Consider the following 13761-nt stretch of genomic DNA (forward strand, 5'->3'; position numbering starts at 1 on the left):
AAGACAAAGGCAGACTGTTTGAGGATACTGAGTTGAATAATTGCCATGTTCCTGCAGAGATGCTACTTAGAGGTAGAGAGCAGATCATCCCATTTGGAGATCAATTGAGATAGAAAATGAAGAAAGAACATCTATATGGAGTTAAGGCATCAGTTGACAGGTTGGAAAAGAGACAAGATAGGTTATGAGACCTTTGAGATTCCAGTTCAAGAGTATATGACTCTCTTTTTAACAAATTCCTAAACCCCTTGACTTTGAAAACAAAAATGGATACCAATCTCCTCCTGAGGAACCGCTATGGTTAAGGTCTAAAAACAAGTCAAAATTCAAGACAGAGCTTCCAGTAGGAAGGAAAAGATACCTTCCTCCTTGGACCCTGGCCATTCTTGCTATGAGAAATTATAGTGGAAGCAGAACAAGATTACCTTAGCTAAATCTTCTTTCTGCCCTTATTCTGATCCTGTGGTCAACAGACTTCCCAGTGGAAAACACAGACCTAGGTGTCCTGGATTTGCCAGCTAGCACATGTTACCCCCCACTGAGCAAGATCTGGAAAGGAATGAATTCCAAACCCAAGAGTGGGGTAAGCAGTTACCTTCTTATTGAGTTTCAGCCAAGTGGAGAAACCCTTAGTGTCCTGGTATTGCAGACCAAAGAACCAAACTTCCCTCAGGCCAATAGTTTTCACCACCTGGAAGAGAAAACAAAACAACCACCAATTGAATGCCTAGCCTGTACCAGACACAGAGGACACAAAAGTGGAGCTCATTTGGTCCCTAACCTTAGAGAACATAAGGTGCCCAGGGTCTGGAAAGAAAATACACTTGAGCAACAGTCAAGAAGTGAGGTTAGCATCTCTTTGCCCAAAGTACTTCTGAGGTAGGGAATGGATCTATTATGAGCACTACCACACCCCAATAACTTTATATATATTATCCCTTTTAATTTTCTCAAGAGCTCTCTGATATGATTATAATTAGGCCCATTTTACAAATAGTGAAAGTAAAGTTCAGAAAAGTAAAGGTTCAGTTAGTCAGTAGCAGAGTCAGATCTGTTTGACTCCAAACCTATTCAAATCTAGTGCTTTCTGTTACTTCCCTCCCTCTATTATGCCATGCAGCTTTCCACTCCCAAGATGGATTAAAAACTGAAGGTAGAGATTGTTGGCTTAACTCCTGCATCTTGTTCCCAAGTTGATCTTTTATCATTAGCAACTAGGAATAACACCCACACCCTTCAGACTGAGTCCCATTTACAGTGCCCTAAGAAAGAACACCTGAGGAGACAAAGCAGGGACTGTGATATCTATACACCCAAAAGTTGTGCTGTGTCTGGGGGCTGAGATGCTTCTTTCCAGCCCTGATTAGAGCCCAGCCATGATTTACATTACCACTCACACAGTTTAAGAGTGGGACTGAGGGTGGAAACAGGGTGAGTACCTCAATATAGTAGCTGAGGAACCCCCTGATGTTCTGGGCCTCTGGGCTGAGCAGTGTGAAGGAAAGGGAAGTCAGCCAGGAGAAGACATGTGAGATCTGTTTTCAAGTCCCTGATATTAGCATGTTAATGGTTCTGGCAGGCAGCTGCACACCAGCATGCCTATCACTGGGGGTGAAGGCAATGAAGCTGAGCCACATCCTAATGAGGTCTTGCTGGCATCCGGCAGTTTTCTTTATTTTTTTTTTATTTTTTTTTTTATTTTTGGCAAGGGCAGGGGAAGGGTTGAAAGCAGTAGAGGTGGAAGGGTGAGATGAAAAAACTTACTTGGAGATACAAACAGGGAACAAGGACACAGTGTTGCTGATGTCCTTACCTATGAATAAATCACTATTTCCCCCTCAAAACACACACATACACCTCCACTGTATCCACAAAGTTTCTACTATGCCTCCAAATCCAGGTCCCCCAGTCACTCTCAGAGCTTACAATCTACAGCTTCAGAGGCCCCAAGGAAAAAGTAGCTCATATGTATTAAGTACCTATTATGTGCCACTGAAAAACCCTGCAATAGCTATTACCTCCATTTTATAAATGAGGAAGCTAAGATTTAGAGGCAATCTTTCTAAAACCGTAGAGCCTAGACTAGAATCCTGATGTGTATGACTCTAAAACCTATACCATTCTTCTCTACTATGCTTTCTCTTTTAAATATATATATATGTTTTTATTGATTTTAGAGAGGAAGGGAGAGGGAGAGAGATATAGAAACATCAATGATGAGAAAGAATCATTGATCAGCTGCCTCCTACACTCCCCCTACTGGGGATCCAACCCGAAACCTGGGCATGTGCTTGGACAGGGAATGGAACCTTGACCTCCTGGTTCATAGGTCGACACTCAACCACTGAACAACACCTCCTGGCTCTACTATGCTTTCTCTTAATGCCAAAGGCTCATAGGAACTTAGGAGCCCTAGGGTTCTCAAGTGACTAACTGCTTTATCTCTCTTTTAGTCCATATATCCCAGCCAGATAATGAAATTTGACCACCTCTGTGTATAGATATGGTTTCTGGCTTTCCCACCAGGCTCAGTCAACAACCACTTTGGAGAAAAGCCACATTCCCATGTCATCAACCTTCACTGTTCACTGGGGCAGTGAAAGTTGATGATCTTACCTTTCGTATCTTAAATCAGATGTCAGAAAACCTGAAAATCTCACTTGTGTCTCCACTTTGCTGTGTGATCTCAAGGCAGCGCATTTCCTTCTTTCCTTCTCTAGCCTCAGCTTCCCAATCAATCCTGCTTCCCCATCTACAAGTTGTGTGGCTTAAATGGCCTCTTTCTTCTCTTGAGCTTAATCATTCTACTAGGAGCCCAGCAGAGCGCCCTGGCCCACCCATCTGCAGCCCGGCCTTGACACCCAAACCTGTCTGCAGAGCTCCAGCGCGCTTGGCCCAGCCCCCAAACCCTCTGGCCGCTTCGAGCCCCGCCCTCAGTCCCTCTAGTGGCCTCGAGCTGGTCCCGCCTTCTCTGGGTGCCTGTCTCTACAGCAATGTGGCGGCTCCGCCCCTTCATGGGGCCGGAGGAGAGCATGGAAGCCTCCCGCCTGCTGCGCTCTGTGCTCCTTCCCCTGGCAGGTGGGCCACGCGGCACTCAGAGTGTGAGTGGTGGGTGGCAAAGGACTTGTGGTGGGGGGTTGGGCTCTCACCCCTGCCCTCCCTGGCACGGGATGGTCCCGCCTCCTCCTGGCGCCTCCCTGCTTCCACCCTGTCTGGTCTCCTGAGCAATGCCTCAGCTAATATGCTAATGACCTGGTCTTTACCCCTTATGATGTATCAACCATTCATTAGCGTATTAGCTCTTTATTAGTATAGATTAATCAGGTTTTCATAAATGACTAAGAAATACAATCCCATTTACCTCTTGCTGACTTGTGTGACTAGGGACATGTTTAGAAAAGATAAATTGGGGGTAGGGGGTATAAGGCAAGATCAAAAGACTTGCAGGATTCAATGGCAAGGATTCAATTCTAAGTCAATAAGCAGTAAGAACTGCCATCAGGTTTTAGATGGAGAATACAAAATGTTCATGTTGAAATGTGACATTAGCTTTTTATTTTTGCAGAGGATAGAGGGATAGTGTGTGGACAGGAAAGATTGTTTAAAGCACCTCTTATCTCATCCTAGGTATAATAGGGATCAATTAACAATTCCAATTATTTTCCACATGGTTGCAGAAGAATAGTGTGTCCAGATACAATCAGTGAGAAGTAAGTTCCAAGGAACAATTCAGCCCCAGGAGAGAAAGAGACCTACCAAAAATGCTGAAGATCAACAAATAGGGCCAGGATACTAGGTGGGGGGAGCAGGGAGAAGACATGGAACAGAGCAGCAACTGGCCTTTGCCTGTGTCAATAGCCCCATTGTAGAGGCTCAGAGACCCCAGAATTAAAAGGGAGTTCGGCAGGTACAGACTACACAACTAGTCCCAGGAGTGAACTCTTTAGCCTCTTTTTGCACCATGTTGTCTGGTTCACTAGTGAGATGGGTAAAACTGTGATGAGAGGCAGATTATGGGTCCCCAAATAGTTCCAGGATCTGCAGTATCTCTGAGGAAAAGTTGGACAAATAACTAAAGTGCTATAAAAGAGACATGTGTACTACTATTTGTAATACTTTAAACAAGAAAATAAAAAAAGAGCACACCTAGAATAGTCCAAAAACAAAATAGATTTCAGAATCAGTAGAGAATTTTTAATCTATGTATGCAGTGTCTTCCCTTATGAACACAGAGAAATGAGATGTATATAAATTTTCTACTTCTTTAGGCTCCAGTGCTTGAAGAGATGAGCAATGTCTCTCAGCCTACTGAAGTTCCAAAGTGAGGTAGTAAGGCGGGGGGGGGGGGGGGCAGGAAATATGGTCTTAAATCATAATTAAGGCTAAAAAAAAATAACAGAAGTATAAAACAGATGACCCTTGGACCGCAGGCTATAAGGAAATCTCAAGACTTGGAAATGAGGCCAAGCTTTGCTTGCTTTCAGGTGAGATGCCCACTTCAGAGGAAAGAGAAACCTCATTTCCTAGTGGGAGAGCATATCTAGACCCTGGTTCCAGGAATAATATCTGTAACTAGGATCCTACCCTTCTACTCTGAGAAGTGGCTCCACCCCTGAGGAAAAAAATTCTTTCTTGGCTCCCTTTGACCCCAGACTGCCAGCTCATCTGGCCTGAGCTAGTATTTCTCAAAGATGCCATGCAATAAAGCTTTAAGCAACATTAAAATAAAGGATGCTAGCTGTGTCTGTGCAGGAGCGAGGGGTCAGGGTCGGACTCAGAAATGGCAGACTCCATATTCTCCAGCCAGCTGATGGCTGCCACCACCCTTGGGAGCCACCCGCCCTGGATGGTGCCGTGGGCTGCTGCTCAGGTTCTGGGAAGTTCTAGATTGTTTAACAACCATGGACTCCAAGTACAGCAACAACAAAGGAATTTCTCACTACATGAATATATGAGTACTAGTGGCCCGGTGCATGAAATTCATGCACATTAAAAGGGAATTAATTAGAGGAAATATTTTAATATTGCTATTTGCCCTTTCTCTATAATAGAAGTGTCAGAGATGAAAGAAAAGTAGTAAAATGTATATGAAAATCTTCCTCCTGTCAGAGTCTGGGGCACACCACGGGACCCAGAATCAAGTCCCTGCCCACCCACGTGCAACTCAAAATTGCGTGAGACTTGCCCTGACCGGTTTGGCTCAGTGGATAGAGTGTCAGCCTGCAGACTCAAGGGTCCCAGGTTCGATTCCAGTCAAGAGCATGTACCTTGGTTGCGGGCACATATCCAGTGGGGAGTGTGCAAGAGGCAGCTGATCGATGTTTCTCTCTCATCGATGTTTCTAACTCACTATCCCTCTCCCTTCCTCTCTGTAAAAAATCAATAAAATATATTTTTTTAAAAATTGCATGAGGCCCAGAACCAGCTAGCCCCACCCCCACTGGCCGAGATCCAAACCCGCTGGCCCCACCCCCGTGAAGCCCCACTGGATAGGGGGGCACAGCCTCAGGTCCCCCATCAAGCCCCACTGGGTGGGAGGCATGGCCTCAGGTCCCCCGGCCCAGGGCGGGGGGCACGGCCTCAGGTCCCCATCAAGCCCTGCCAGGTGGGGGGCATGGTCTCAGGTCCCCCAGCCTGGCCCAGTGCCACACCGCCTCAGGTCCCTGTTGATCGCTCATTATGGCTTGTTACGGGAACCCCACCTCTGCTGTGGGTGCAGCCATCTTGTGTTACAGGAACCCTGCCTCTGCTGTGGGCGCAGCCATCTTGTGGCAGTGTGAGGGAGTGAGGGTCAATTTGCATATCACCTCTTTATTATATAGAATGGAATTTTTGCAAGAAGCTGGAATTGCTATTCCCAAAGGACATGTGGCTAAGTCACCAGATGAAGCTTATACAATTGCCAAAAAATTAGTTTCAAAAGATGTTGTGATAAAGGCACAGGTTTTAGCTGGTGGTAGAGGAAAAGAAACATTGAAAGTGGTCTCAAAGGAGGTGTGAAGATAGTTTTCTCTCCAGAAGAAGCAAAAGCTGTTTCCTCACAAATGATTGGGAAAAAGTTATTTACCAAGCAAACAGGAGAAAAGGGCAGAATTTGCAATCAAGTGTTGGTTTGTAAGCAAAGATATCCCAGGAGAGAATACTACATACTTTGCAATAACAATGGAAAGGTCATTTCAAGGTCCTGTATTAACAGGAAGTTCTCAAGGTGGTGTCAACATTGAAGATGTTCCTTCAGAGACTCCTGAAGCCATAGTTAAAGAACCTATTGATATTGTAGAAGGCATCAAAAAGGAACCAGCTTACCAGCTTGCACAGAAGATGGGATTTGCACCTAATGTTGTGGATTCTGCAGCAGAAAACATGGTCCAGCTTTACAACCTTTTTCTGAAATATGATGTAACCATGGTAGAAATAAATCCTATGGTAGAGGATTCAGCTGGAGCTGTGCTGTGTCTGGATGCAAAGATCAATTTTGATTCTAATTCAGCTTATCGCCAGAAGAAAATCTTTGATCTCCAGGACTGGACTCGGGAAGATGAAAGGGACAAAGATGCAGCTAAGGCAGATATCAACTACATTGGCTTAGATGGGAATATAGGCTGTCTAGTAAATGGTGCTGGTTTGGCTATGGCCACAATGGATATAATAAACCTTAATGGAGGGATTCCAGCCAACTTTCTTGATGTTGGTGGTGGTGCCACAGTCCATCAAGTAACAAAACCATTTAAGCTTATCACTTCAGACAAAAAGGTACCAGCTATTCTGGTCAACATTTTTGGAGAAATCATGAGGTATGATGTTATTGCGCAGGGTATTGTCATGGCAGTAAAAGATTTGGAAATTAAAATACCTATTGTTGTACGGTTACAAGGTACACAAGTGGATGATGCTAGGGCACTGATAACTGACAGTGGACTTAAAATTCTTGCTTGTGATGACTTGGATGAAGCTGCTAAAATGGTTGTAAAGCTCTCTAAAATAGTGAACTTAGCCAAACAAGCCCAGGTGGATGTGAAATTTCAGTTGCCAATCTGATCTGAGAATCCAGTGGATGGCTGAAGGTTTTAAATGTTCTATAATCATTAAAAATACTGTGTTCTGTATTATTGTTGTTCCTTTTCTCATTAATGGGTGAAAATTATAATTGCCATATAGGCATAAAAACTTTTAAATCCATTTGATCTGCATTTAATTCTATTGAGAATGGACTGTTTGTATAAAGAATGTGTAATGCAGTTATCTAGTTTCTTTTGTTGCAGCCTCCTTTTTCACTTTTACAGAATGCCATTTGCAATATGCCAGTTTATTTTTGTTGGATATAACATTCTTCATTAATATGAGTCCTATGAATAAAATAAATCTGAAGATAAAGCTTTATTCTTTAGTGTTAGAAATAGTATATCTAATAACTAGCCTTATTAGTAGAGCAATGTATTAAAACAATGTTTTATATAAGAAGTGTTTATTTTCAACACCAAATTCCTAACTAAATATATCAATCACTATTTATAAACAAAGCTTTCAAACACTCCTCAGAATACTCTTTTAAATATTTCAGTGAAGTAACTTAATTATTTGAACATTATCTTAATTGTTACAAAACACCGATAACTGCAAGTCTTCATGATCCTGTGGTATTGAGAAGAACCTGTAGGGTTTCACCAAATAAAGGCATATATACTAAGGACTTGTCATACTAAATTAACAATGTCAATTTAAGTTAATAAAAATCTGGATAATGTTAATAAATAATGGATTAATGTTTTCTTTTTTAAGTAAACATAGTAGAAGGAAGGTGTTGTGTTTATTATTGCACCAAACACCTCTAGGAACTGATTTGTAGATCATGTACTGAGGCATGACATTACCTTACATATTATTAAGCTGCCTGTGGATATCTCACTTGAATTCTGTTTATGTGTGCCATCTCGTACCTTCTCCAAAGATAACACTTTGTTCTTTGTGTCTCTATGTGTGTGTGTATAATCTTTTTTTCATTGCATAAAACAGTGATAGCTATTAATAGTGTTAATACTATGTGATATTAATAGTGTATATACCATGGAAGGAAATATCAGCCAAGAAGTAGACTACGAATGCAGTAGTGATGAATTTGAGAACTTCTACTTATTTGAATGGTCATAAAGTTTGATCAGATATACATACTGTGAGAGGTATCATACATAGCATAGTGATTATGAGCACAGAATTTGAAAGTAGACCATCTGGCTTGAATCTTGGCTCCACTGCTTACTAGCTATATGAATTTGAGCAAGTTTCTAAATTTCAGTGTACCTCTGTTTCCTTAGCTCCTTTCTCATTCTCTAAAATTATTTAATGGGGGAGAGGGAGAGAAAATTATTTGAGAGAACATATAAAATATATACTCAAACCATCTACATGAATATCACTATCTGTCCAAGTTGATCATTTATTTACCTACCTACCTATCTTCCCTGCCATATTAAAGACTAAATGGAACCACACAAAAAAAAGTAAATAAATAAAGGATGCACGTACCCAGGGACCAAAAGGAGGGAGCAAAGCAGGGGATGATATAAATAGATGGTTGCAAGCCAGAATTTCTTTAAAGCCTCAGGTTTAGTCAGAATCATTTGTTGTAAATTTTACAGTCTACTGTTTAAATAATGATGTTTTAAAAATGAAATAGATAGCATCTATAAGTACAATTGCTGCTCCCAGATACTAAATCCCATTCATCCCACAGCAATGTGTACCTCCTAGATTCTGACACATATACTATAGGGACTAGGGTTTCAGTTTGTAAGACAAGGGTTGTGGATCATATTCAGCCCTACAATACAAATCCCTCAAAGAGACTCTGGGGTACTATAGCAGTGGTCGGCAAACTGCGGCCCCTTGAGTGTGGCTCTTCCACAAAATACCACGAGCGGGCGCACATGTACAGTGCGATTGAAACTTCATGGCCACACTCAAGGGGCCAAAGAGCCGCATGTGGCTCGAGAGCCGCAGTTTGCCGACCACTGTACTATAGGGTTCAAGCAGCATAAACTGGAAAACTGGGACCCAGTGAGGGGAAGAGATTTTACCTGTGAGGAAAATTTTCCCTAATTACCTGAAGTATTTGGATGTAAGAAAGAACCCCCTTTTGCCTCTCTTTCTTATGTGAAGGCTGCCTATATCTGAGGTCTGTGGAGGAAAGGGGAGATCAGGTCAGTTCTGAAGCCCAGAGCAACTCCTCCCCATATACCCAATGCATCTATCTAATTAAACAAATTAGTGACAGAATCAGCCACTTCAGAAGCCCAGAGCAGGGTCAGAAAGCAAGGCTGAAGCTTCAAGAGGAAAGGTGTGTGAAGAATTATTTGTAAAACTGAGTCAATGCCCAAACACCTGAAGCCCATTGAGATCCCATTACAGGCTTAGCAGCAGCTACATCAGCCACCCACCTAAAAGCAAATCAATGCACAACTGTAAAGTTCCAGGAGGGGTTACTGCCATTAACTTATGCTACTCCACACTGCCTGTGCTCAAATGGCTACCTGCTCTATACCACAAAACATACTCGGCTAGAGTTCTAAGTTTAGGGACCAAACTTCCTCCCCTCACAATAGGAACAGGCAAAGAAAAAGAAGGCCACAGAGGACACAGCTGACAAAAGGCACTGGGAAACTGAAAATGGTATGAGGCTTGATTCAAGGCATTATACTACTTCCTAGCTATCTGACCTTAAATAGGCCTTTTTTCCCCCCTCTCTAAGCCTCAGTTACTTATCTAAAAGATGGAGACATTATAATTGTAATAATAGATATCCGTTATTTTATAAAATAAAATGCAAGAAAAAAAGGAAAGGGCTGTTGCCTTCAATGCAGAGTCCACAAATCTTAATGACTTTACTGAGTCAGAAAAGCTACCTGGTTTCATGGCTCTCTTATCTGAACTTCCAGGGCAATTTTCACCTACTTATTTAGCCCTGAATAAGAATAACCAACATTAGAATGCCTGCTATGCACCAGGTACTTTGCTTATTTGGGAATTAAATAAACCACAAAAATATCTGAGATTAGTGTGATTACCATTTTACTGAGGAAAGTAAAGTCCTAAGGGGTTAAATGAGCCATCCAAGTTCACACAGCTAAATAGAGCAGCAATTTTCAACCAGTGTGCTGCAAGAATTTTTAAAACATGCAAACCTGACTGGTCAGGGACACTGACCACTTTTCCCTTAGATTGTCAAATTTTAAAAAATGACAACAGCCAACACAACAATAGCCATCTCATGTGAATGAATCAAAGCTATACCTATTTTTGCCCTAGCTGGTTTGGCTCAGTGGATAGAACATCGGCCTGTAGACTGAAAGATCCAGGTTCGATTCTGGTCAAGGGCACATGCCTGGGTTTCAGGCTCATTCCCCAGTAAGGGCATGCAGGAGGCAGCCAGTCAATGATTCTTTCTCATAATTAGTATTTCTATTTCCCTCTCCCTCTCTCTTCTTCCCTGAAATCAATAAAAATATACTTAAAAACAAAACAACAAGAAACTACACCTATTTTTTTTTTGTCAGATTGGCAAAAAATATAATGTGTGTGTGGGGGGTAATTTTTTTTTGCTGTGCTGCAGAATTTTAGTAATGAGTTAATGTGTGCCTGAGATGAAAAAGGTTGAAAATCACTGAAATAAGAACAGAATTTGAACCCAAGGCCAACAGCGAATCCCATGCTCTATACACCATCTCTATATACAACCTGAGCTTCAAAAGTGTTTCCTTCATTCTAAGTGGGGCAGAGTTACATTTATTTCCCTTAAGGGCAGAGATAGTGTTTGATGGGTGCAGAGATCTTTCCTGACACACAGTAGACTTTCAGTCATTATTGAGTAAGCCAATGAATAGATGAATGAATGGATGCTCTGAGGTCTCACCTCTTTTCAAGAGCTTACAATCTTGAGGGAAGGGGGTAGGTAAAGTTAGACTAGAGGCCCAGCTGGTGTGGCTCCATGGTTGAACTTCGATCTATGAACCAGGAGGTCATGGTTTGATTCCCGGTGAGGGCACATGCCCAGGTTGCGGGCTTGATCCCTGGTAGGGGGACATGCAGAAAGCGAGATCAATGGTTCTCTCTCATCACTGATGTTTCTATCTCTCTCTCCCTTTCCCTTCCTCTCTGAAACAATTGCATTCTTAAAAAAAAAAAAAAAAGTTAGACTAGTGGTAGAGCTAGAGCCCCTGGCTGGGAAGGAGCCAAGCAGAGGTTTCTCAAAGTGGAATTCATGGTGGTGGCACTGCCCCCTAGTGTCACCTAGGTAATCAAGAACCATCTGAAGAACTCTAGGCTTTAGACAGGGAGTTAAGTGACAGAATGCTGTTGTAAAACATGTTCTCTCCCCTTCTTACCTATGAGAAAAAACAAAGGTAAAGTGGAGGAACTATGAACCTCAATACCATTTCTCAGCAGTCCTTGGGCCTCCTCAAGGTATGGCTTCCCATAATTGCCTGTTGTTTATTGCTGGTACTAACAAGGTGCTTCCTCTCCAGTTGGCTTCCTCTCTGATCATCAGCTAGATAATCACTTGGTTCCAGGATGGCCCTAGAGCTTTTGTCAACCCTCCCAAGGGTCCAACTCCTTCCTCCTAGGCCCAGTTCCATAGGGAGGGCCTTCTTGAATGATAGGTCTCAAGGCCAGACAGAATGAATTTCCATATGCCTCATCAATTTAGTGGGAAGAGAGTATACCCCTAATAGCCTGTGAACACATACTTCTGTGGATTCCTGCCTAGACTTGCCTTGGCCCCAAAAGTGTCAGATGCTCAATTCCTTCTCTGAGTTCAAATCTTTTTCCTGGAAGATTTTTTAAATAGATTTTAGAGAGAGGAATAGAGAGAGAGAGAGAGAGAGAGAGAGAGAGAGAGAGAGAGAAGAGAGAAACACCAATCAGTTGCTTCCCACACATGCCCTGACCAGGAATCGAAACTGCAACCTGGGTATGTACCCTAAGGGAATCAAACCCACCACATTTTGGTGTATGGGGCAACACTCCAACCAACTGAGCCACATCAGCCAGGGTTTCCTTGTAGTTTTCACCTATGGATTTCCTTCTGATCTCACAGAACAACTGCCCCTCTCCTTCCTAAGAGAGATCATCAGAGACCCCAACAAGAGAATACATCTTCTCTTGATTGTTCTCCAAGCCACACAGCCTCATTTACCCTAAGCAGAGTAGTGTAGTGAGGAAAAGTTTAAATATTGCAGTCAAATCTTTATTTTTGGAACTCCATATAACAACTTATAGACTAAATAACATAGAGCGTGTTCTTCACTTATCTTAGGAAAGATCATTGTGAGAATTAAAGCACTTAGCCAGGGCTACTCCATAGTAGGTGCTCAGTAAATGACATTTCTCAAAACAACACTGATCTTCCAGATGGGAAGTCATAAACTTCTTGGTTTTCTGCCTTTCCTTTCCTCAACCAGTATGAAAGATTCAAGTCTCTCAAAGGCTTTCTTTGGGAAGTAGTATCTTTCAGAACTAGCATATCAATCTGGCCAGGGCTCCTTACCAGCTGGGCTTCCCTCAGAACCACACCCACAGTACACAAACCAAACCAACACTACTTGTAAACAAAGAATTGCTGGTCTTGTAGCTTTCTGAAATTAATAAACTTTTTTGCTTAAGGATTTTCCTGCCCTAGGCTCTAAATTATGCCTTTCTCACCCTCCACAACTATCTTCCCTCCAATGCAAATGAACAAAGCCTCCAGTGTTGAGGGCAGGCAATGGCTTGAGAAGGGTAGGGTATAAAACCAGGGCTCTGGGAAGAAGTCTGGGTAAAGTCTGAAGAAGCCTCTGGTTTCCAGCTGCACCATAAAATCCACACTGACTGATACTCTCCCCTCTATAGCAGCTGCGAAGAATGATATTGCTTTCTGAAGCAAAGGTCCAAACAGCCTTCTAGTGTATGGACACTTTCTCCCTTTTGTTCCAGAGACATTAAGAAGCCTGTCCAGGAAGAAATATTCCACATTCCAGGTAACTTCCCCTCCCCCTACACATATGCCAACTGCTAAGCATACTCAAGTGAGGCATTCCCCTCTTTTTTTATAGAAAGGGACCATATGAACTCCAAACAGTGGGTTAGAAATAGGAAAGATATGGAATGCAGAAACAAATGCTGGAGATAAATTTTTGAAGGATAACCAGACTTGAGAGATCAGTTAGACATTGTACAGATGGGTAAACTGAGGCCTAAAGAAGGAAGAGGTTTGTGTAAGGTATCAGAACTAGCAGTAGAGCCAGCCCTAGGGCCCAATATTTCTAACTTTCTATCCAGTGCCCTTTCAATTTCACCAGATTGTTCCTTTAAAAGTTCTCCAATATAAAGCCTTCATATAAGGGGAGAATGAAAAGCTTTAACATAAAATGCATTCAGTCATTCCAGACTAGCACTGTAATCACTTGTAAGCTATGTGAATGTCAGCATATTACTTTAATTGTAGTAAATGTGTGTTTAAATGTTCCTCTGACTAGTTTGTAATTTTACAAATTAAATATTAATGATGACCCTTCACTATTCAAAACAAAACAAAACTCCAAAGAAGAAGAAAATTACAGCTAAATTCAAAGTTATATACTCTGAGGATCTTCAAGCCCCAACTCTATGTGATTAACAAGACAAGAAGTTTCATGGCATTTGGGAGTTATCATTTATTACATCTCTGCTAACCCTTGCTGGGTTAGTTCAGCTGGTTAGAGCACCATCCCGATACACCAAGGCTGCAGT

The 13761-nt window shown here is 42.1% G+C and overlaps 1 protein-coding gene and 1 pseudogene across 1 annotated transcript in view; one reads left to right on the plus strand and one right to left on the minus strand.

Moving 5' to 3' along the window:
* MSN (moesin) overlaps positions 1-13761 on the minus strand; it is an 85848-nt gene that overhangs the window by 13547 nt on the left and 58540 nt on the right. Inside the window, exon 3 of the mRNA XM_036304279.1 lies at positions 596-691. Coding sequence (XP_036160172.1) covers positions 596-691 — 96 coding nt within the window. The remainder of the gene's footprint in view (positions 1-595; positions 692-13761) is intronic.
* Positions 5824-7104, plus strand: LOC118653651 (annotated as a pseudogene).

The sequence above is a fragment of the Myotis myotis genome, unplaced genomic scaffold, assembly GCF_014108235.1.
Source record: "Myotis myotis isolate mMyoMyo1 unplaced genomic scaffold, mMyoMyo1.p scaffold_m19_p_4, whole genome shotgun sequence".
Classification (NCBI taxonomy): Eukaryota; Metazoa; Chordata; class Mammalia; order Chiroptera; family Vespertilionidae; genus Myotis; species Myotis myotis.